The following is a 26,182-nucleotide window of genomic DNA, read 5'->3' on the forward strand; positions in this document are numbered from 1 at the left end:
AGGATGATCTCTAATCTGAACACATTGGAAGTTTTAGGTGCCAACATTAATGGAGAATCCCAAGTGGATATGATACTCCAATCACTACCAGAATCATTCAAGGAATTCAGACTTAATTATAACATGAACAAAAAGATTTATTCTTTGTCTGAATTAATGAATGAGTTAGTGGCGGTGGAAGGCATTCTTGATACTTCTAGTGTTGAAGCCAATATTGGTGAAACTTCTACTTCTCAACCTAAGTCGAAAGGCAAAGGTAAGAAGAAGAAGAAAGACTTCACCAAGCAGAATGGTAAACAAATTTTCTTGGGAGTTGCCAATAAGGGAAAGAAGGAGTACACCAAAGGAAAGTGTTTCCATTGTGATGAGAAAAGGCATTGGAAGAGGAATTGTCCAAAATTCATAGCTGTCAAGAATAAGGGTATGAAATGTTCATTCCTTCTTGAAATATGTTTGGTACAAAATCCCACAGATTCCTAGTGTGTAGATTCAGGTTGTACTAATCATATCTGCAATTCTTTGCAGGGGTTCCAGGAGACTAGAAGACTGAATGAGTGAGAACTTTTTCTTACTTTGGCTTATAGGAGCAAAATTCTGGTTGTAGTTGTTGGAGTATTTAATTTATGTTTTAGTTCTAGAGTTTTAATATTGGAAGACTGTCTACATGTGCCTAATGTTCGTTGGAATTTAATTTCTACAATTTATTTAGGTAAACATGAGTATTGTATTATCTTGAAAGACAATGTTGTAATAAAGAAGGATAAAGTGTTTATCTGTTCTGGCAATATTGTGGATGGTCTTTATATTTTAACTCCTGATAAGCATGAATTATACGAATTAGATAATAACTCTCATGTAAAATCATTAAAAAGAAAGTTTTCTTCTAGTGATGCATATCTTTGGCACTTGCGTTTAGGTCATATTAATTCAAATAGAATTCAAAGACTGATCAAAGATGGACTTTTAGAGCCCATGGACTTTAATGAATTTCTAGTTTGTGAATCTTGTTTGAAGGGTAAAATGACCAAACGACCTTTTAATGCAAAAGGTAGAATAGCCCAAGAGTTGCTTGAATTAGTTCATACGGATGTATATGGTCCTATGTCAACCCAAGCAAAAGGAGATTTTAAGTACTTCATTACTTTTACGAATGATTACTCAAGATATGGTTATGTGTACCTGATGAGACGGAAGTCCAAAGCTTTGAAAAGTTCAAAGAGTTTAGGACTGAAGTTGAGAATCAATTGGGTAGACGCATAAAGGTCATTCAATTTGATCAAGGTGGCGAATAGCTTCTTGGGGATTTCAAGGATTACCTAATTCAAAATCGGATTGTATCCCAATTGACTGCACCTGGAACTCCTCAACAAAATGATGTAGCAGAAAGAAGGAATAGGACTCTTTTGAAAATGGTTAGGTCCATGATGAGTTATTCAACTTTACCAGTTTTCTTTTTGGGATATGCACTAAAAACGGCAATGCATATTTTAAATTTGGTTCCATCAAAATCTGTTCCTAACACACCTAAGGAATTGTGGAGTGGGCGCAAGCCTAGTATGAAATATCTCCACATTTGGGGATGTCCAGCACATGTGTTGAGAGGGAAGTTTGATAAGTTGGAAGCAAAAATAGAAGTATGCATGTTTTTAGGATATTCAAAGGAAATTAAGGGTTATTTATTCTATAATTATAAGGATAACAAAGTTTTTGTTAGTACCCATGCCAAATTTTTGGAAGATGATTATGTGAATAACTTTAATCCTAGGAGTAAAGTTGTTCTGGCTAAAATAGGTGAACCTGTAGTTGAACAATCAATGGATAAAACTAGGAATGATGTGGTTGTATTAGATGTTAGGATTTATGCCCTTAAATCCTATTATATGATACTATGTATGATATTATGTGTGACATTATGTATAACATGATGTATGACTTAATATTGTGATTGATAAAGTTATTTTATTATTATCTAAAATAATGGTAACATGAATATTTAGACATTATCATATAGTTCATGAGATACATAGTATGTGATTTATGTGATTTAGTCACAGAAGATATAAATCACAAGTTCTTTGTAAACTCAAAATTTATAGTTCGTAGTCAGTGATGAAATTGGGCATTTTATCTGCGAAGACTATAACGTATCAACTAAGATGATTTGTCTTGATCATGGAAGTGGAGACTTCTAGTTGATATGTTAATATGTTTTAAGAGTTAAGACATATTGAACTAAACCGCTGTGAGATTTATTATTCTCCTAATTACTGTCAATTGAATAATAAACCTCACGACTTCTATTTGCATGAACTTTTAATCCTGAGAGAATAATGGACCTGATCATAAGGTTTAGGTTGCTTTGATATATCAGGAGTGAGATCTAAAGTAACGGTCAAAACCTCAGTATGTTGGGCAACCACATTTAGTGTTGATGGAACATATATTCTTAAGATGGAATTCATAGTCTTCCCTTGAGATAAGTTTAATGGGTTCAGTTTTTCAGAGAGTTAGACCTAACCACGTTGGTAAGAAATTACTAAAGTATATATTTATGAAATTGGATTTCATAAATATATAATGAATAACTTTAAAGGATTAAACCGGGTACTCAAGGATAAGATGCAGTAATTTACAAAGTGACAGTCTACATTCATGACTTTGTGTTAGTACGAATATTTTATGAAGGGGTTGCATGTACAATAAAGTCTTAGGATATAATTTATTAATAAGGCCTAGAGTGCAATTATATTTATATAGTAGTATTAAATATAATTAATGGTAACTTTGGACTTGTCAAGAGTTGACGGAAAAGCCCAAGGCCCATTGGAGTTAGTGTCTTATTGGTCCCTTTTGGTCCCACTCCAAGCCACACACTAAAGCCCAATTGGAAAGGCCCAATAGGCCAGCCCAATTAGATAATCAGTTAGTTGTAAAGGAAGAAACATACAGAATTTTTATTAGTGATATAAGAAACGATGTATGTGAGAGTGAGACGCACTTTCATTCTCCCTTTGAAAACTGATTGAAAGATCACACATCTTGGGCGGAATTGGAGTGAAGATTAAAAGTGTTCCTAAGTACTTCTAATCTTTGTTTTGAATTTCTCCACACCAAGGTACATTATCTTGTTCTTAAATTCTAAAATTTACATAGTGCACGTTATCAATCATGAATGAAATAGATCCTTATTTGTTGCTTCTGCTATGTGTTTTGTATGAGATACAAAACCAGATTTTTTTCTTCATTAGATACATTACATGATACTGCTCATAAGATGTCTAGTACACAGATACCTAGTCGTAGTGGGAGAATTGTTCGGCCTCCTATAAGATTTATAGGTTTGAGAGAAACTTATGAAGCTATCTCAAAAGAGGCTGCATCGGATCCCTAAACTTATAAGGAAGTAATAAATGATATAGATGAACATCATTGGGTCTAAGCTATGAAATCTGAATTGGATTCTATATATTCCAATCATGTGTAGGATCTTGTAAATGTGTCTAGCAGCATTAAACCAGTTGGTTGCAAATGGATTTACATGAGGAAGAGAGGGATAGATGGAAAGGTTGAAACTTTTAAAGCAAGACTAGTGACGAAAGGGTATACACAAAAAGAAGGCATTGACTATGATGAAACTTTTTCACCAGTAGCCATGCTTAAGTCTATAAGAATTCGCTTATCCATTACTGTTCATTATGATTATGAGATTTGGTAAATGGATGTCAAGACTGCATTTCTTAATGGCAATCTTGAAGAAGAGATTTATATGGTGCAACTGAAGGATTTCATAGCAAAGAACCAAGAGCATATGGTATGCAAGTTGAAAATGTCCATTTATGGACTTAAACAAGCATCTAGCTCATGAACACATCAGATTTGATCAAGCAACCAAGTCATTTGGTTTTGAACAAAATCTTGATGAACCATGTGTGTACAAAAGATATCGAGATAAAGAAGTAATGTTCCTAGTGCTTTATGTTGACGATATTCTACTCATTGGAAATGATGTAGGGGTAATGTCATCGGTTAAAGTTTGGTTGTCAAGCCAATTTGATATGAAGGACTTGGGCGAAGCTAACTATATTCTAGGGATCAAAATTTGGCGAGATCGAAAGAATAGGATGTTGGGTTTGTCACAAGCTGGATATATAAATAAGGTTCTAGAACAGTTTAGCATGCAAAACTCCAAGAAAGGCTTACTTCCTTTCAGACATGGAGTTCCTCTATCAGATGACTAAAGGCCTAAGACTCTTGAGGAAGAAAACATGATGAGACAAGTTCTTTATGCTTCTGCGGTAGGAAATCTCACTATGCCATGCTTTGTACTAGACCGGATATTTGTTATTCAATTGGCATGGTCAACCGATATCAATCAAATCCAAGGCCAAAACATTGGCAAGCTGTAAAGCATATTCTCAAGTATCTAAGGAAAACGAGAGATTATATGCTTGTTTATCGGTGTGAGGATTTGATTCCCATTGGCTATACAGATTCAGATTTTCATTTGGATCTTGATTTCAGAAAGTCCACTTCAAGTTGTGTATTCACCTTGGGAGATAGAGTCATAAGTTGGAGGAGTGTTAAGCAATCTTGTATTGCCGACTCCACTATGGAAGCTGAATATGTTTGTGAAGCAGCAAAGGAGGCTGTTTGGCTCAAGAAATTCCTTTCTGATCTTGGTGTTGTAAGAATTGAGTAAGTTCCTATTACATTGTTCTGTGACAATAGTGGAGCGGTTGCACAATCCAAGGATCCAAGAAATCATAAGAAAGGAAAGCACATAGAAAGAAAGTACCACATCATTCGGGACATTGTTGCTCGTAGAGATGTAGTAGTCGCAAAGATTGATAATGCAAAGAATCTAGCGGATCCCTTTACCAAAGTCTTGCCCCAAAGGATTTTTGAGTCACATTTGGAGGAAATGGGGGTTAGATTAGTGCACAATAGTCTTTAGGGCAAGTGGGAGATTGTTAGGATGTGTGCCCTTAAATCCTATTGTATGATATTATGTATTACATTATGTATGACTTAATATTGTGGTTAATAAAGTTGTTTTATTATTATCTAAAAATAATGGTAACATGAATATGGGGAGATTATCATATAGTCCATGAGATGCATAGTATGTGATTTATGTGATTTAGTCACAGAAGATATAAATCACAAGTTCTTTGTAAACTCAAAATTTTAGTTTGTAGTCAGTGATGAAATTGGACATTTCATCTGCGAAGACTATAACATATCAACTAAGATGATTTGTCTTAATCATAGAAATGAAGATTTCTAATTGGTATGTTGATATGTTTTAAAAGTTAAAACATATTGAACTGGACAATTGTGAGATTTATTATTCTTCTAACGACTGTCAAGTAGATAATAAACTCACGACTTCTATTTACATAAACTCTTAATCCTAAGAGGATAATGGACCTGATCATGAAATGTATGTTGCTTTGATATATCAAGAGTGAGATCTAAAGAAACGATCAAAACCTCAGTATGTTGGGCAATCACATTTAGTGTTGATAGAACATATATTCTCAAGATGGAATTCATAGTCTCTTAATGGAGATATAAAATATTCCCTTGAGATAATTTTAATAGGTTTGCTTATTCAGAGTGTTAGGTCTAACCACTTTAGTAAGGAGTTACTAAAGTATATATTTATGGAATTGGATTTTATAAACATATGATGAATAATTTAAAGGATTAAACCGAGTATTCAAGGAATTAAGATGTAGTAATCTTCAAAGTGGCAGTCTATATTCATGACTTTGTATTACTACGAATATATTATGAAGGGGTTGCATGTACAATAAAGTCTTGGGATATAATTTATAAATAAGGCCTAGAATGCAACTATATTTATATAGTGGTATTAAATATAGTTAATGGTAACTTTGGACTTGTCAAGAGTTTACAGAAAAGCTCAAGGCCTATTGGAGCTAGTGTCTTATTAGTCACTTTTGGTCCCACTCCAAGCCACACACTTAAGCCCAATTGGAAAGGCCTAAAAAGCCAGCCCAATTACATAATCAGTTAGATACAAAGGGAGAAACATATAGAATTTTTATTAAGAAACAACACTATTGTGAAGTGGTGTGAATGTGTGAGTGTAAGCCACTCTCTCTAATTCTCTCTTGGAAAACTGATTGAGAGACCACACTTCTTGGGCATTAGTGGAATTGGAGTGAAGATTAAAAGTGTTCCCAAGTGCTTCTAATCTTCGTTTTTGAAATTCACCGCACCAAGGTACACTCTCTTGTTCTTAAATTCTGAAACTTACATAGTACATGTTAACATTTATGAATGAAGTAGATCTGTTATTCTTCTGCTGCGTATGTTTTGTATGCGATACAAACATGTATTTATCCAACAGAAGGCTCGATTAGACCGAGTTTCCGTGGTAAGGAATTCGACTCTTAAAGGCGATGCTTAGTAAGGCCTCTGTGGCTATTCTACACTCATTAGCTGTGAACTCCAGCTAATCAAATAGATTTTTGAATTGAGAACTCCTCTGCAAAGTCATGATGGCTCCTGTTGGCAGTGAGGGACTCTCCTTTTCCTTATCGCCTAAATCAGCACAAATAACTAATGCTGCTACTCCCTTTCCTTTGTGATGGGGGGTAGGTTTCTCTGAACTTCTAACTAGGTCAACTCGAGAGTTCCTTCCTTGATCCTATGGTAGACCAATCTGCAAAGTGCCCAGCATTCTATGGTAGCGTGTTGTATATAGTTATGCAATCGACAAAAATGCAGGTCTCTCCACTCATCTTTAGTGGGTTCTTTGGAAAAGTGATTGGGCTTGAAGACCCCATTTGCAATCCATTTGTCTAAGAGTACGTCTAACTCTTTCGATGTGCAAGTTATGGGTGGAGGGCTCTCATACTCCCTCCCGTCTGGCTTCTTTCTTTTCTCACTAGTAGATACTGTCATGGCTTATGGGGCGGACTTTCGATTCTTTGGCCACTCTACACTAGGCTTGACTGACTGGGCTGTCTTTCTGGCCTTTTGTAATAGTTGAGCGAACTGCGAAATCTCTAAGTTTTCGAGGAAAACTCGATACTTCATGATCATGTTTCCCATGCACATCTCCACCTACGTTCTTTCCTCATAATGGTCATAGCAATAAAGAGCTATGTCCTTGAATATCCTGACGTATTCCATGAGATGCTCACCATTCCTCTATTTTGTACCTTGCAAGGTTGTGAGTATAACCATTTCTTTTCCATGAAAGTATTTGCTACAGAAAACATTCACCATGTCATCCCTGTAGGGATAGACCTTGGCTTCAAGTCAGTATACGAGGTGTAAGCACGATCACATAAGGATTTTGAGAACTCTCGCAGACACATATCCTCATCTACTACATAGGGACCCAAGGTGTTCGATGGTGCTCCCCTTTTTGCCATTGTACTACGAGAAAGTTGGGGGCTTGTATTTGTTAGGATATGGCTTGCTAAGCAGCCTCATTGGGTACGATGGTCTCCTCAAATAAAACCTTTCTTTGGGTGCCTTGGCCTTCTCTCATTCTAGCAATGCCGCTACATCAACCATTGTTACAAAGCATTGCTTCGCGTTCTGGGAGCCTCCACCCTCAAGGGTTTCCTCTTTGTTAACTACATGCTCAAGATTGTGCTAACTACCCTTTTATTTTGTCTTGTCGGCCTTTAGCTAGCAAATCTCTTCCAACAGTTGTCATTGGGAATGCTATACTGACTGCAACACCTCAATGAAGAAATTGGCATTGTCTTTAGGATTTCTTTGTTGCTATTGGGGCTCAGCCCCCACACTATTGGCACCTTCCGCTTGGTTGAGCTAGCGCGGAGTGGCTAGCCATGACTCTGCCTACGATGGTACAGCACTCATGTTTTGTGTCGTCTTTGATCTTGGGGCATGGCTCGTGAGGATAGCTTGTCTTTCCCTGTCTACTTCCCAACTCCCCAATGGAGTTGCCAAATTAATGTGGGGGCCTTTTCACATTAATGAGATAAAGCCCGTCTACTACACCAAGACCTATGAAAAAATGGGTAAGGGAGTTGGGACTGGCCTTGTAGGGTTACATTATAGACTAGCTTGTGCGCAAGCTAGGCATGCCCAATGCTTAGATGGCACAGAAACGATATGGCAGACTGGACGCGGTAGATGTAGGCGTAGTAGAATAACAGTTACCACTAACACAGCAGAAGACACAATAGCAAAACAAAAGTATAATAAAATAAAAACTACTGTAGAACAACTAGTACCGCAAATAAAATAAGAGATAATACAGCAGAACAACTGATACAACAAAGAGAGTGAGGATTTTACAGCTAAATAATTAATAACTTGAAAACATTGCAGTAGAATGAATAACAGCTGGAATACCAAATAAGCTAAAGTATGCCAAAGTTGGAGAATAACTACGATTCTAAACAAGTCTGATAATGTTGGCTCGCTCTCCCAATCCTGGGTTTGGTCACTCAACAGGAACAGGTCCAAGAAGGGAACGAAATGCCAACACAGGTAATCTCGTTACAAGTTTCTACCTTTGGAATTACTCATGCTGAAGAAAGGGCCTAAATGGTTTTGGGTTCCGATTCACAAAGTTTCAGAGGGTGGGGATGTTAAAAGGGAGAGAAAAGGTGATCTACTAATGCATGCCTCTATTTATGCCGTATTTTCTCTCTTCCTTTCTTCTTTTACCACTTCCGCTTCTTTTCTTTTTGTTCTTTGATTCTTAATTTTCTTACTCCCATTCTCGTGTGGGTTCTTCCTCCCCCTATTCATGGCTACCTTTCTTCCTTTTATATTGCTTGATCCTATGGGATTTCTCCCTTTTGTCCCTAAGGCTTCACCAACCGTTTTTGACTTCTTGTGGGCATCTTTCCAAGATTGCCCACTAACTCGTTGGTTGCCCAGCCACTACGTCTGCTCAAAATGTGCTTGTTGCACCATTCTTCATTTCAGGACAAAACACTTTGTTTTGTTTCTCCCCCTCCCCTTCTTTACCTTACCCGAATGGATAAGAATTGGAGGCTTTCTCTTTATGTATTGCATGCATCAAGTGGCCCCAGCCCATTGCTTGCCTCTTTTGGGTGAAATGTCATCCCAACAAGGCATTCTCCCCAAAAGAAGCCTCAACAAGAATCTCAAAATAGACCCCCTTTTCTTCCCACCACCAAACCACGCCCTCTGAATCCCTTGACCGAAGGCCTACCTCTCTTATATTGGTTGGGTACAAGTGGATGGTGACTTGGCCCTTGTGTGAGTTCCACTTACCTCTGTGTTTGTCTTCTTTTACTCCTATGCCATTTCTACCATTCTAGCCTTGTCTCATTCTGTTGCGTGTTCATGCTTATCTCCACGGCATGAAGAGCGTGGGCTATTTAGGCTTGCAGCGCCTCCCTTTATTCCCTTCATGGGCCTAGACATTGTCTTAGCAGAAGCTCGTGCCCGTTTAGCCCGTTGGGCTCCAATTCTATTGTTTATTATTACATATTTTCTCGAGTTTCGATGGCCCATTTACTTTGCTTTTACTTCTTTCATTTCTCTTTTTCTCTCACGTTCTCCTATTGTTGGACTTCTTCTACCATTGGGCTTTTTGTAAAAAATGGGCATCAACAAAGGGGAGAGTGTTAATATTTTCAAATCTCAAGAGAGTAAAGTGTAATTTTCTTTTATGTTTGGAATGGAGTATCATTCTCCCAAACTTTAAGAACGGAGAGTATAATTACCTTTTTTTTTTAACAATAATATTATTTATTAAATATTTTGAAATTATTAAAACAATGCGGTTTTGTGTGTCTAACAGATTAGTTTAATGAAAGTGGAGGTATTAATTGAATAGGGCTTGGTTTAGATCCAGTGCATCTAGTGCACTGAACTCGGTCAGATGATGACACATGTCTAAAAGTGAATATATGTCATCATCTCAACAGGTCCAGTACTACTGGATACTGGACCTAAGTTTGACCCGATTGAATAATTTTGAAATCTGGAAAAATGAATTGAACAAAAACTAAAGTTAAAAACTTAAAATGAAATCGCGGTAAAATTTAGAGAACAAATTTTGTATTTTTGTCTAATTTCAATGGACTACAAACTCCATTTTGAAGCTACACACCTACACCCTCCCTTTGAGTCTCATTCTTTTTCTAGTGCTGACGTGTTTACGATTTGGTACGGTATTAACGTATTTGGAGATAGGACTGATGTAGAGGATCCGACCTGCCTAGTGATCTTTTTCTTCCCTCCTAGAAAAACTCGCTTTTTTGTAAAAGGGAAAGATAGAAAAAAGAAAGAACAGAGAGAGAAAGTAAAGAATATGATTTAAAAATAACCCCCCCCCCCCCCAATAAAAAAAAAAGAAAGAGCAGGAAGGAAGGATATGCCCAAAACAGCAACCTGGGTAGTTGCAGATATGTGTAAAGTGCATGTCTGATAGTCCCAAGACCTAGTGATGTTTTAATTAAGCTTTTAGATAGTTGAAACTTGAGCGAGAATAGAGGCATGATGAGAAATTCACATCTTTTTCTTACTTTCATAGCACTTGTTCTTCTTACTTATACACTCCAGTTCCAAGCTCATGCTGCTCCTGCTGGTAACTATGTCTATATCTATCACTTCACCCTTTTCTCTAATTATTTGGCCTTTTTAATTCTATAACTATTGATCTGTTTGCTTCATGGCCTAATGGGTATGCTTATGTTCCTCAACTTTAATCATTTTTTTTAAATAAAAAAAGAAATTATCTTCTTTTGCTCATATTGCCAAGTCCTAAATACAACCCTCTCTCTCTCTATCCTTTTCTTCTGGTGAAATTATTGTTTTCTATGAACTTTTATGATCTATTTGCATAATGGGTATGCATTTTTTTTCCCATTCACTGTTTTGGGTGCCCAGGGCCATTGATCAAACACTTATCTTCTCTACTCAAATGGACCAGGTCATCCCCTAAAACACCCCAATCAGGTATTTTATAATAATTATTTACGCTTTACTCGTTTTTACTTATTAGTTATGAGTGTGTTATTTTTTTAGTTTTATATATATGTGTTTGTGTATTGTGTATTATTAATCACACTCCGTTAATTCCATTTTATATGTTTTTATGCAGATGGGAATGTTCTTCAATTTGAGAATGGCTACTTAGTTGAGACTGTTGTGGAAGGAAATGAGATTGGAGTGGTTCCGTACAGAATCCGCGTCTCTGAGGATGGCGAACTCTTTGCAGTCGATGCAGTTAATAGCAATGTTGTTAGGATCACTCCCCCATTGTCTCAATGTATGATTATTCTTGTCTTCTTACTTTCAAGAACTTTGATAATTTTTTCTTTTTGGAATTTCACTGTTTCGAGTTTATATGTAAGTCCCTAATTTGCTTACGGCAATTATTTATGAAAAAAAAAAAAAAAAGGCTTATAACAATACATTTTGTGTTTTTAAAATAGTGTCGTTTTTGTTTGTGTCTATTCCATTTGATTGTTGGAAAGAAGGTATAGAAATATTTGCTGTGAAAAAGTTTTCAAAAATAAGCAATGCTAAATTTGTAATCCTAGATTTTTCATTATTTATTATCCAAGAAGATGGTGAAATCAATATAAATTAGCCCTCCCAACGAACCCCCACTGCCCATCCAAAAAAGAAGAAGAAGGAAAGCAGAAAAGCTGAGCTTTGGTAATTTATTCGGTCTAGTTTATTAAAGTTTCTTATTTATCATTAAGGAAACAACATAGAACTTTTCTACTGTCTTCTGTTACTCTCTCACATGTTTTCTTGGCATCCATATTATGGCTATTTCATTTGCGGATTTGAATTCTATATGTAAAGGTTGAATGTGATGATCTGAATTTAATATATTGATATTTTTTATTTTAACCCTTTTATTATTGCAGATAGTAGGGCAAGATTGGTTGCTGGGTCTTTTCAGGGCTACACAGGACATGTGGACGGGAAACCTAGTGAGGCTCGTTTCAATCATCCCAAAGGCATAACCATGGATGATAAAGGCAACGTGTATGTTGCTGATACCTTGAACCTCGCCATCAGGAAAATTGGTGATGCTGGTATATGCAATTCATGTTACTTTGATAATTATAGCTAGAAGCCATGTTGTGCATGTTAATTTTTTATGGCAATACACAACCCCAAATATTGAAAGGAATATTCTTTCTAAATGCTGAAGTAGAATATAGAAGGGATACATCTATGTAGCAATTAAAGAATGCAGAAAATTTGAGGCCTTGCTAAGCTTGAAAACCTTGACTATAAATTATTCTTTGAAGGGGACAGGAATAAGGTTGTATAAAAGTGTTGTTGATTTTGGAAGTTCTTTGCAGGTGTGACAACCATTGCTGGAGGGAAATCAAATGTTGCAGGGTACAGGGATGGGCCAAGTGAGGATGCAAAGTTCTCTAATGATTTTGATTTGGTGTATGTTAGGCCAACCTGTTCCTTATTAGTTGTTGATAGAGGAAATGCTGCTCTTCGGCAAATCTCTCTTGAACAGGAGGATTGTGATTATCAGTACAATTCAATTTCCGCTACAGGTTTGGATCTCTTGTTGTTTGTTTTATACTTCTGTTGAGTATCATTTCATTTTCAATTAAAGGTATGAAAAAGATTTTACTGTCTGTGTAACTATCATGAAAATGGAAGTAGTGGTGTGGTGATGCTATGTAATTCTAGGCACACGTGGCAGTCATATTAATGTGCATAAACACGTTATACCTCTTATATTTATGTTAACTTAATCTAGTATAATTTTGTCTTTGATACTTTGTGATAGACATTCATATGGATGAAATATCAGTTATCTCTCCCAGCAAAGAGATATCTTTGTATTTCAAATAATTTACTTTGTGAAATGATTAAAAAAAAAAAATTGCTATTCAATCAAGAGGACCAAATAGAAAGTGTGTATCGGAGGATCCAAGCAAGAGAAGTATCTTATGGCCAAACTTTGAAGTTCTCAAAATTATGAATAAACCTGGGCAGAATGTTGGGAATATGATGATGTAGTTGTATGTTCATTCAATGTGATTCCGTGATGAATGAGACCTGTCATATAGGGAAAAGTGTCAGTCATCTTATCAATTGTGATGCTAAAGATATGGTTAATCATTGTGAGAAAATCTTAATTGATCTTGCAATAGTTATGAAGATGGCTCCCATTATTTCCAGGGCCACATTCATTATTCTGGTTACATTTATATGCTGTGAAAAATTATAATGAAGCATTTTACCCCAAGAATCCCAAATTTGTAGCATATAAATAAACCGTTATGACAGAGCTGGGTTTCCACTGCAATCAGACCCAGATAGACTTAAAATCTGATGCTGAATGCAATTCTTTGTGAGCGAGTAGCAAGACAATCTTCAATAAAAGAGATAAGCTAATGCTGCAATTAGCATAAATATGAGGTGAGATTGACAATGTATCATCATATTTTGCATATTATCTTTTGGATTTGTTAGTGACTTCATTTTGGATTGAATTAATTCTTCATCTAATGATTTAATTCTTCAGCCTGCCCAATTGTTTGGAATTTAATAGAAAATATGAAAGTTATGCTGAAACTATCAATTCTTCACGTTCACCAAAAAGTAAGAATATCATAGAAGTAAATCCACAAAGCTACACTACAAACTGGATGGGTTTGTTTTAAGCTATGAATCCAAGGTTTTTTCAAGGAATCAGTAATACTCCCCTGTGATTTAGTGAGGTTCTTCAGTCCTGAAATGTTTTGGTTTCGATACTCACAAGGGCTGTGATGCAGGACAAACTGGAACTTTGCAACAAGAAAATTAAAAAATAGGAAAAATAAAGATAGGACCTAGGAGTCAGCAACTAGGCATGCTTGGAGTCAGCACCTAGGCATGCTTGGAGTCAGCACCAAGCAAGGAAAACCACTAGGAGTTGACACTAGACCATAAAAAAAAAAAAACAAAGGAACTTTTTCTTACAAAATTGAACCCAGGGGTTCTTAAATAGAGTGCCAAAACCTTACTTTGCTTGCTCAAAAAGAAATTAAACTCCTAAGCCAACTAGGAAAAGAAAATCACAAAATACTTAAAAGAAATCTTAATTATTAAATGACTAGGCTTAGTAGGTCTTTTAGGTCAGACAGACACGTGCAAACAAAAGAGAATCAAATGTGGATTACAAAAAGTCAATGAGAAACGAGAATGGATCTCAATTGTGTTATTGTGGATCATCTAGCATGGGGCTAGGAAGCATGGACCCATGATAGTGTCCTATCTATTGTATCACGTTATAATTTTTCAAAAGTTACTTGTGTCGCTATATAGTACCCGTACCTGTGTTCATGTCCATGCATCCTTGGCATGGGGTCTCCTTATTTGTTAGTGATCACTGTTTGGTTTCTGCGTTAGAGGACTTTATAATGAAGATTGATGTATAATTATATTAATTGCTGTTTCTACACTTGGACTATACGATGGATGATGAGATTAGAAGCTTGGATTGTCAAAGGAAAGACCAAGTTGCTTAGAGTAGGCTAGGGTGTATCAACTCTGCAAGAGACACACTCATGGAAATACCTTTTGGTTATGACTTTTTATTCAATATCGAACTGATTACAAATTACACTTGCTTGTCTATTTATTAGACAAGGATGCATGCCATTGGCTGGCTTTAGTACTAAAGGCATCTTAGCATCTGATTTTCCCTTAAACAACTAACTTAGCTCCTAAGTAACTAATTAGGCTCTTATTTTATCCTTTAACTACCTTTAATACAAATAGTAAGCTTGTTAATTGTTACAAAAGCGTAAGATGGGGATTGAGACAAGGGGACCCACTTTCGCCCTTGTTGTTTCTGGTTATGATGGAGGTTCTCAGTAAGATGATGAAAAGAGCAGAAGGGGCTGGTTTGTTTCAAGGCTTTAGGGCCAACGGTAAACGAGGGGGAGGGGTATGTGTATCGCATCTTTTGTTCGCGGATGATACGATTTTGTTTTGCAATGCTGATGAGGAGCAGATTCTACATGTTCAGATGCTTCTTCTTTGTTTCTAGGCAGTGACAGGTTTAAAGATTAATGCGCTGAAACGTGAGATGGTTCCCATTGGGGAGGTTCCTAATGTCCATGTCCTAGCAAAGATTTTGGGATGCCAAATTAGGTCTTTGCCTATGACCTATCTTGGTATGCCTTTGGGGGCGTCCTACAAGTCCCCTACTATTTGGAATATCTTGGAGAATATTGAGTGTAAGTTGGCCGCTTGGAAGATGTATTTGTCAAAAGGTGGAAGACTAACGTTGCTTCAAAGCACTTTATCTAGTCTCCGCACTTATTATTTGTCTCTTTTTACCATCCCTACGCATGTGGCCAATAAAATTGAGAGGTTGCAAAGGGATTTCTTGTGGGGGGACTCCAAGTTTCATTTGGTGGGATGGGACAAGGTGTGTGCACCTTTGAAAAATGGTGGGTTAGGAGTAAGGAAATTAACTACTTTTAATAAAGCTTTACTAGGGAAGTGGTTATGGTGGTTTGGGATTGAGGAGACAAGGCTTTGGAGAAGGGTTATAGCCCTCAAGTTTGGGAAAGAATGGAGGGGGTGGACATCCAAGCTAGGTAGAGGGGTGCATGGGTGTGGCTTGTGGAGAAGTATCCACCTGGGATAGGAGGATTTTAGCAAGAATACTCGCTTTGAGGTAGGGGTGGGGGATAGAGTGAAGCTTTGGACTAATTAATGGTGTGGGGAGTCTCCACTTCAATTGACTTTTCCGAGTGTGTATGGGATTGCATCCAATAAAGAGACATCGATGACCTCTTATCTTGAACGGTTGGGGATAGAGGAGCGGAGAAGTTGGAATGTTCATTTTACTCGGAGACCAAATGATTGGGAAATGGGTGGTGTGGATGATTTTCTCCGTACCTTGGGCTCTAATCTTTCTCCTATTGAGAACGGAGATCGTATGCAATGGAAGTTGACAAAAAATGAGGACTTTGATATTCATTCGTTTTACAATAAGTTGAGAAGCCCTTTGCCCATTATTTTTCCTTGGAAAGGTGTTTGGAAGGTTAAGGCTCCTCAGTGTGTTTCCTTCTTTGTGTGGACTGTTGTGTGGGATAGGATCCTTACAGGGGATAATTTGAGGGGTAGAGGGTTGGATTTTGTCGACTGGTGTATCATGTGCCGCAGGAATGGGGAGACGGCAGATCGTTTGTTACTACATTGTGGAAAGGTTTATCAGCTGTGGAGTTTGGTGTTTAGAGCTTTTGGGTTTTCTTGGGTCTTGCCTGGATTGATTGCGGATACTCTATTCAGTTGGTGGAATTGGCCTGGAAAGCATTTGGAATTTAGCTCCATTATGCTTGATGTGGTGTCTCTGGAGGGAGCGCAATAGGAGGAATTTCGAGGACATGGAAAGTTCGGATGACTAGCTATTGGTCTCTTTCAGTGGCACTCTGTTTGATTGGTCTAAGGCTTAGGGACTCACCTCTAGTGATTCTCTCCCTATGTTCCTTAGCTCTCTCCTGTGTTCTTAGTTTCTTTTTCTTTCCTTTTCTTTTTACTCTTTCTTTTCCCTTTGTATTTTTCGTTGTGCCTTATATTTTTTTTGCATAAGGTAGTGTTCTTGAATATATATCTTTATTACCTATCAAAAAAAAAAAAAAAGCGTAAATACTAGAATACACAAAATAGCTAGCTAAAATGCACTGCATCTTTTATACTAAATGTAGGAGTACCATCATTGGGGGTTACCAGTTCATAGGCTTCCAACCCCCCCCCCCCCGCCCCCCTCTTTCTCACTGCAGAATTCTATATTTGTTTTTATATGGAAACAGATTTTAAGGAATGAAGTGCATGTTTAACAACAGAATAAAGATCTTTCATTCTTTCTTCTTTTCTTTTCTTTTTTGATAAATAATAACCTTTATTGAAAGAGAAGATTACTTCATGTTCATGATGATGAACACAAAGAATCTTAAAAAATTACAAAGAAGATATTTCATCTGTATGATCATGGAAATCTAGCGAAGTATCAAATGGCCTTATACATCTTGTACACCAGGGTTCTAGTCCTTCATATGCTAATATGGTCATCATCTTCATCTGCGTATAAACCCCTCCAAGTTTTGAACAGTACCAGCCATCCTAACAGTCATGAGGTCATGCCATCCATAAGCGCATTTTCAGATTCCACTTCCTATGGCACATGTATTACTGAAAGTTCTTTCCAATTGTCAATATTCAACATCCACACTCACTATGTTCATGGTTCAGCCTCCTGCTGTGTTGGGGCAGCTATGACTTTTCCAAAATATTGAATCTCATATATGACAACTGTCCTCATGACTATTGGCATATCAAATTTCTAAAAAAGCTAAATGTCCATTCCTTATTTGTGAATGGATTTCATTATGAAAACTGAAAGTGGGAAAAGAAAAAAAAAATTAGAGAAGGTCCATGTCAATTACAAAACCTTCATGTAGATCCATGGAAATTTATGGTTGGACATGAGCACAGGTGGCAGTAACTGCATATCCTTGAAAGAGAAACATACATGGCTATGTATGTGGCTAATTGTCTATTTTTTTGCAAATAGCACCCCTAGGACTCAAATCAATAATATTAAAAGCTGAAATAAATAACAAGCACACAAAATAAGAACACTAGAATATATGTGGTTTCATAGGTGGCAACAGAGAAATTTCACCATAAAAATAAAGAGATACAACAGTGCACAATAACACTCTTAAGAAACCCAAATCTCAATTACACCCTAGCTCTCTCTCACAAGACTTGTAAGACAAAGAACATGCGGCTACCACTCTCTTTGAATTATCAATTATGCGTCTGCCTCTCTAGATTAATTTGGACAATACACTCTGTTTGCCTCAACACAAAATACCAATATATATATATGTTTGTGTTAAGTTGGCATAGGAGGAAAATCTTCTCCTACTTGTACTTGGTTAAATTGACTAACATGGGCTTGTGGCAATTCAAGCCACACATGGGCCCACGTCGACATCTATAGATGTGATTTTTTTTTAAAAGGTGGTGTTTGATAGTCAATGGCTATGTAAACAATAGAAGACCTTTTTTCTTTTATCATCACATCATAAACTATCAAATAGTGATTGTTATTGTTGTAGATCCTGTCACCAGAAAAGAAGCAATGAACTTTAGCATCCTAGACATCGTAAGTTAGAGCTGTGCACAGATGTAGATCTCCAATTGAACACTAATAATAATGAACTGGTTTTGAGTTAGTGTTTGACACACTAGTTGGTTACTAGGAAATGTTAAAGCATAGCATGTGCTTTCCATCCAACCGAGAGAGTGTCTAGGAAATCTATGATAAAAGCAATGCCCTAGTTAGCTGGTCTAGAGTGTCAGGGTGACATTTTTATTTGCCTGTCCTTTGGCTACCTTCAGGATCACCAACTCTCCATTATAAACCTTTGGGTTAGAACATCATGCATGTGTTCATATTTAGCATAATTCCAGATCCCCACCATTGATGCCACAATGATACTTGTTCCTTGAATGGAAAAAAACATGAGTAAACCAAGTTACGGAACTGAAATTCCTAGGCTCCATCTTGCAGTTGGTGTGCCGACTAAGCTGTAAGAAGCCCATTGTTTCATGCTGGTTGGAACTGCTTTTCTGTGGCTTCACTGATAAATCACTAGTGCCATGGTTATGTAATTAAAAATAGAAATTCTTTTATATTTGTTGCCTTTTGGTCCAATCTCAATGTATTTTGTTCTTAAATATAAATTGGTGGACCTTGAAGATGTGCCAATAATTGCACGGTACACAAGACAGCTAGATGTTGTGGAAAGATGAAGAATGGGCTAATCTGGAAACAAAATTTTATGCAATGTCACTTTGTCCTACATCTTAGCTCTGTATTTTGTTCAAGATGCAGGCCTCTCGTGTTGTTTCTTCAAGTGATACAAAATATAGTAATTAAAAATATATATATATATATATATAAAAAAATTTAAAAAAAAACTTTTCTTCTGTATTTGTCATGGCTATGGCTTAGTTTCAAGAATATAGTCATAGATATTTCTTACCTTTTTTCCCCTTACTGAATCTTTAGCAGGTGTAGGGATTTCCCTGAGTTAGGTCTCTCTATCCATGTTGTATCAATATTGAAATGGAATTATGTATCTTTTTAAAATCATTGATGCTTAGATTGCATTTCTGACTTACTCCTCAAGATATGCCAGTGTTGATGGTCACAAAGCTTGCATGTAGAAATGCAAGGCAACAAGGTTGCACAAAGCATACATGTAGCATATGCACAGATTGTTGATGATTTGTTGTTTTGAATAGATGAAGTCCCTGACTTCCTCATTCCATGTATTAACTATGTTATTTTGTTTCAATTTAATAAAGTTATGTTCTGTATAAAAAATAGGAATTTTGCTTCTTTGTCATTGTTGAGGCTCTGGTTGCATTGTTACATTTTGACTAGTTTACTTTGGATGTTTTGGCAGATGTGCTTATGGTTGTTGGTGCCGTCTTGGCAGGATATGCTACATGTATGCTTCAGCAGGGATTTGGACCTTCTTTCTTATCTAGGACGGTATATCTCTTTCCATTCATTTTTCTCTGCCTTCTCCACAGCCAAATATGCTCTTGCTAATTAAAACGTTCAACTCTGTCACCAAGTTCCTTAAAAAGAATTTGCAAAAGTTCTTTAAGTTCACTGTGTATATATCTTTTTTAGCTATTACGTGACACGGCTTTCTGATTCTCTCTTTCATGTGCCAATAGCTATTATTTAACCTGGTCTTAAGCTTCACTGCCATATCTGTTTTATTTTTAGTCTTGAAAGTTTGTTTTTCCTCGTCTTAGAAGCTCAAACCATATTCTTTTTTCTGTTAAAAAATAGTTACCCTTTATGCACACTTGCTTGTTGGCTTAACCTAATGCGTTAATGGTGCAGCAGCAACCTTTAGACAGCAAATTTAAGGAACACTCAAGCAAGGAAAAGCCCACTCCCATTGTAGAGAGCATAAAAGAGGAGCCAGGATGGCCATCTTTTGGACAACTGATTATTGATCTGTCCAAGCTTGCACTTGAAGCATTGGCTGGCATATTCCTTTCCTTTCTACCCTCTCATTTCAGGCCCAGTAGCTCCAAGAAAGGCCTCACTCCATTAAAAGATTCTCTCCGGATGCCTGAAGATGACTCTGAGCCTACATTAGTTCAGAGGCAGAGTACTCCCGCACCTCTTTCTGAAACTCGACAGGCCCATACACCTAATACAAGTGATAAATATTCAGAAATGAAGCCCCCAAGGAATAAATCAAACAATTTTAAGGATCCCTCATTGTCAAGCAAGCACCGTTCATCAAAACGACAAGAGTATGCAGAATTCTATGGATCAGGTGAGGCTCCTCCTTATAGCAAGTCTAAGAGCCAGAAAGAAAGAACAAGGCATCGCCAGCGAGAAAAGAGTGGAGAAGTGGCTTATGAAGCAGTGGGGGCAGAGCCGAAACCTGTTGAGACGAAGGGAGTGGATTATGACAATCCAAAGTTTGACCATTATAATATCAGGCGTAAGTATGGACCAAATGATTCGTTCAGATTTTGAGTGAACCATGGCTCTACAACTTAGCCTCCTTATCGAAATTAGCTTATTTCCTTCCCCACCTACATGTACTCATATGTCGTAATTGAATTGATACTGTAACTAGGGATGCTTGTTAAAAGATCAATACAGATGAGATTAAGCTCCGAGATGTTCTTGCTGCAACACCTGTGCTGTTAGGAGAATTACTTGTGTCTTCATAGTCATATAAAACATAACTTGTGTCTGTCCAGGAGTTAAGAAGATAATTAATCATTTTGATTAAATCCTAGTAGTTATATTTATTAGAAAAAACCCAGAAAGTTTTAACATGTGTAAGCTCTCTTTGCCCCATTACATAAAAAGAGTATATACTAAATATGTTGATAGGGTCCAAAAGGAATGTACTTGTTTTGATGAGGATTCCTGTTGAAGGAGATGTTTGCCAGTGCCATATGGATCTCAAATGCGCACAAATGTTTCAAATAGATCTTTTTGCCAGTGTATATATTCATCCAATTGATAGCTTGCCTAACATACCAAAAAGATATTTGCCGACGTTATCGGTTTAGGAGAATTCCTTAAAAGGTACGTACTTGAAAGGTTTTTTGGTAAAAAAAAAAAACTTTCAAGTTATAACAAGAAACATTGCCGAATATATAGTAATTGATAATTCAAGTCAACTTCTTGAAAGATAAGAAAAGCTTGTTGTTTCTTTCAAGAAATAACATACTTGGAATGAGACTCATAGAATAATGATTCTCCGCCTTGTTCCAAATAATTAAAAATGGTGACTGAAAATCAAGTAGGCTTTTTTTGACTACCAAGATCACCCAATAGAAAGATGGCATCATCTGTTGGGTTTTGTAGAGCCAAGTTTGTATTTGATTCGGATTATGACTTGACCTAATATAAAAATGTTACAGTTTTTAATGAGATTTTTTCTAAGGCTTATTCCATGGAGCGACCCAAGCTTTCGCCCATTGTGAATCCTGTGCACTGTTGGTAAAACATAGTTTGTATCGCATACAAAATACACGCAGCGGAAAATTAACAGATCTACTTCATTCGCAATTGATAACATGTACTATATAAATTTTAGAATTTAAGAACAAGAAAGCGTACCTTGGTACAATGAAATTTAAAAACCAAATGTTAGAAGTACTTGGGAATGCCTTTAATCTTCACTTCAATTCGACTTTCGCTCAAGAAGTGTGGTCTCTCAATCAGTTTACACGTATGTGTTAAAGGGAGTATAAGAGAGTGGCTTACACTCACAAACACACCATTTCATTTCACACAAGATCTAAATCAATATTCTGTATGTTTCTCTCCTTATTATATACATATATATATATAACTGATTATCTAATAGGGCTAGCTTTTTGGGTCATTCCAATTGGGTTTTAGTATGTGACTTGGAGTGGGACCAAAAGGGATAAATAAGACACAAGCTCCAATGGGTTTTGGGCCTTTTTGTCAACTCTTGACAAGTCCAAAATTACCATTAATTATATTTAATACCACTATATAAATATAATTGTACTCTAGGTCTTATTAATAAATTATATCCCAAAACTTTATTATACATGCAACCCATTCATTAATATATTCATAGTAATACAAAGTCATGAATGTTGACTGCCACTTTGAAAATTACTACATCTTAATTCTTGAGTACTTAATTTAATCCTTTAAGTTATTCATCATATATTTATGAAATCCGATTTCATAAATATATACTTTAGTAATTTCTTACTAAAGTAGTTAGGCCTAACATTCTGAATAATCATACCCATTAAACTTATTTCAAGAGAATATTTTATATCTCCATTAAGAAATTAAGAATTCCATCTTGAGAATATATGTTCTTTCAACATTAAATGTGGCTGCCCAACACACTAAGGTTTTGATCGTGACTTTAGATTTTACTCCCGATATATCAAAGTAACCTACACTTTATGATCAGGTTCATAATTCTCTTAGGATTGAGAGTCGATGTAAATAGAAGTCATAAGATTTATTATTCATTTGACAGTCTTTAGTAGAATAATAAATCTAACAGCGGTCTAATTCAATATATCTTAACACTTAAAACATATTAATATATCAATTAGAAGTCTCCACTTCCATGATTAAGACAAATCATCTTCGTTGATAAGTTATAGTCTTCGCAGATAAAATGCCCAATTTCATTACCAACTACGAAGTAAAATTCTGAATTTACAAAGAACTTGTAATTTATATCTCCTATAACTAAATCACATACTATGCATCTCGTGGACTATATAATAATGTCCAAATATTTATACTACCATTATTTTAGATAATAATAAAACAACTTTATTAATCACAACATAATATCATACATAATGTCGTACATAGCATCATACAATAAGATTTAAGGGCACTAATCTTAACAATCTCTCACTTGCCCTAAAGACTATTGTGCACTAATCTAACTCTCATTCCCTCCAAATGCGACTCAAAAGTCCTTTGAGGCAAGATTTTGGTAAAGGGATTTGCTAGATTATTTACACTATCAATCTTTCTACTACTACATCTCCTCGAGCAACAATGTTTCGAATGATGTGGTACTTTTTTTCAATATGATTTCCTTTATTATGATTTCTTGAATCCTTGGATTATGCAACCGCTCCACTATTGTCGCAGAACAATGTGATAGAAACTTACTCCATTCTCACAACACCAAGATCATAAAGGGATTTCTTGAGCCAAACAGCTTCCTTTGCCACTTCACAATTAGTAGCATATTCAAATTTCATGGTGGAGTCAGCAATACAAGATTGCTTAACACTCCTCCAACTTATGACTCCACCTCCCAAGGTGAACACACAACCTAAAGTGGATTTTTTGAAATCAAGATCTAATCGAAAATCTGAATCTATATAACCAATGGAAATCAAAACCTTACTATGATAAACAAGCATATGATTTCTTGTTCTCCTTAGATACTTAAGAATATGTTTTACAGCTTGCCAATGTTTAAGTCCTAGATTTTATTGATATCAGCTGACCATGCCAACTGAATAACAAATATCTAGTCTAGTACAAAGCATGGCATACATGAGAATTCCCACTACAGAAGCATAGGGAATTTGTCTCGTCATATTTTCTTCTTCAAGAGTCTTAGGCCATTGATTATCAGACAAAGAAAGTCCATGTCTGAAAGGGAGTAATCCTCTTTTGAAATTTAGCGTGCTAAACCGTTCTAGAACTTTATCTATATATCTAGCTTGTGACAAGCCTAACATTCTATTCTTTCGATCTCGCCAAAGCTTGATCCCTAGAATAAAGTTAACTTCGCCCAAGTCCTTCATATCAAATTGGCTTGACAACCGAATCTTTATTGATGACATTACCCCTACATCATTTCCAATGAGTAGAATATCATCAACATAAAGCACTAGGAACATTACTACTTTATCTCGATGTCTTTTGTACACACAAGGTTCATCTAGATTTTGTTTAAAACCAAATGACTTGATTGCTTGATCAAATCTGATATTCCATGATCTAAATGCTTGCTTAAGTCCATAAATAGACCCTTTTAACTTGCAAACCATATGCTTTTGATTCTTTACTACAAAACCTTCTAGTTGCATCATATAGATTTCTTCTTCAAGATTGCCATTAAGAAATACAGTCTTGACATCCATTTGCCAAATCTCATAATCATAATAAGTAGCAATGGATAAGAGAATTCTGATAGATTTAAACATTGCTACTGGTGAAAAGGTTTCTTCATAATCAATACCTTCTTTTTGTGTATACCATTTCGCCACTAGTCTTGCTTTAAAGGTTTCAACCTTTCCATCTATCCCTCTCTTCCTCTTGCAAAACACACTTGTAACCAACAGGTTTAATGCTATTAGGCGTCTTAACAAGATCCCAAACTTGATTGGAATACGTAGAATCCAATTCAGATTTCATAACTTTGACCCAATGATGTGCATCTCTATCATTCATTGCCACTTCATGAGTATAAGGATCAGATTCAACCTGTTTTGAGATAGCTTCATAAGTTTCTCCCAGACCTATAAATCTTACAGGTGGTCGAACAATTCTCCCACTACAACGAGACACCTATATACTAGTCATCTCATGAGTAGAATCTTATGGTATATCTAATACAGCCACATCATCCCTAGTTTCATCTATTGGTTGTTCAATTACAGGTTCATCTATTTCAGCCAATACAACTTTACTTCTAGGATTAAAATTATTCACATAATCATCTTCCAAAAATTTGGCATTAATGCTAACAAATACTTTGTTATCTTTATGATTATAGAATAAATAACCCTTAGTTTCCTTTGAATACCCTAAAAACATGCATACTTCTGTTTTTGCTTCCAACTTATCAAACTTCCCTTTCAACACATGTGCTGAACATCCCCAAATGTGGAGGTATTTCATACTAGGCTTGCGCCCACTCCACAATTCCTTAGGTGTTGGAAACTGATTTTGATGGAACTAAGTTTAAAATATGCATTGCAGTTTTTAGTGCATAGCCCCAAAATGAAATTCGTAAAGTTGAATAACTCATCATGAACCTAACCATTTCTAAAAAAGTCATATTCCTTCTCTCTGCTACACCATTTTGTTGAGGAGTTCCAGGTGCAGTCACTTGGGATACAATCCCATTTTGAGTTAAGTAATCATTGAAATCCCCAAGAATGTATTCGTCACCTCGATCAGATCGAATGGCCTTTATGCGTTTACCCAATTGATTCTCAACTTTAGCCCTAAACTCTTTGAACTTTTCAAAGGCTTCGGACTTCCGTCTCATTTGGTACAGATAACCATATCTTGAGTAATCATCCGTAAAAGTGATGAAGTACTCATAACCTCCTTTTGCTTGGGTTGACATAGGGTCATATACATCCATATGAACTAATTCAAGCAACTCTTGGGCTCTTCTACCTTTTGCATTAAAAGATCTTTTGGTCATTTTGCCCTTTAAACAAGATTCACAAACTGAAAATCCATCAAAGTCCAATGGCTCTAAGAATCCATCTTTGATTAGTCTTTAAATTCTGTTTGAATTAATATGACATAAACACAAGTACCAAAGATATGCACCATTAGTAGAAAGAAACTTTCTCTTTAATGATTTTACATAAGAATTATTATCTAATTCAGAATTGTATAATTCATGCTTATCAGGAGTTAAAATATAAAGACCATCAACAATGTTGCTAGAACAGATAAACACTTTATCCTTCTTTATTATAATATTGTCTTTCAAGATAACATAATATCCATGTCTACCTAAATAAGTAGAAATTAAATTCCTACAAACATTAGGTACATACAAACAGTCTTTCAATATTAAAACTCGAGAACCAAAACACAAATTAAACACTCCAACAACTACAACTGGAATTCTGCTCCCATCAGCCGCAAGTAAAAAACATTTCCCCTTCATTTAGCTTTTTGGTCTCCTAGAACCCCTACAAAGAATTGCAGATATGATTAGTACAACTTGAATCCACACACCAAGAATCTTTGGGATTCTGTAATAACTATGTTTCAAGAAGGAATGAACTTTTCATACCTTTATTCTTGGCTACTCTGAATTTTGGACAATTTCTCTTCCAATAACTTTTCTCGCCA

General features: G+C 36.1%; 1 protein-coding gene across 4 annotated transcripts; it reads left to right on the top strand.

Moving 5' to 3' along the window:
• The first annotated feature begins 10,344 nt into the window (after nucleotides 1-10,344).
• Nucleotides 10,345-20,728, top strand: LOC142640746 (uncharacterized). Of its 4 annotated transcripts, none has more exons than XM_075814981.1 (7): nucleotides 10,345-10,582; nucleotides 10,885-10,953; nucleotides 11,099-11,266; nucleotides 11,877-12,047; nucleotides 12,321-12,530; nucleotides 19,464-19,552; nucleotides 19,916-20,728. In XM_075814981.1, exons 1-7 carry the CDS (start codon nucleotides 10,492-10,494, stop codon nucleotides 20,564-20,566), a joined length of 1,449 nt encoding a protein of 482 aa, XP_075671096.1. In that variant the 5' UTR covers nucleotides 10,345-10,491; the 3' UTR covers nucleotides 20,567-20,728. The 4 variants fall into 4 exon arrangements, with proteins under 4 accessions (XP_075671096.1, XP_075671097.1, XP_075671098.1 ...); XM_075814982.1 differs by having other exon boundaries at nucleotides 19,919-20,728; XM_075814983.1 differs by having other exon boundaries at nucleotides 19,497-19,552.
• The last annotated feature ends 5,454 nt before the right edge of the window (nucleotides 20,729-26,182 follow it).

The sequence above is a fragment of the Castanea sativa genome, chromosome 6, assembly GCF_040712315.1.
Source record: "Castanea sativa cultivar Marrone di Chiusa Pesio chromosome 6, ASM4071231v1".
NCBI lineage: Eukaryota > Viridiplantae > Streptophyta > Magnoliopsida > Fagales > Fagaceae > Castanea > Castanea sativa.

Coding starts and splice junctions, on each gene's coding strand:
- LOC142640746 (XM_075814981.1), top strand. CDS start 10,492: ATGATGAGAAATTCACATCTTTTTCTTACTTTCATAGCACTTGTTCTT. Junction 12,048..12,320: donor CAGGAAAATTGGTGATGCTG/GTATATGCAATT, acceptor AGTTCTTTGCAG/GTGTGACAACCATTGCTGGA. Junction 12,531..19,463: donor CAATTCAATTTCCGCTACAG/GTTTGGATCTCT, acceptor ATGTTTTGGCAG/ATGTGCTTATGGTTGTTGGT.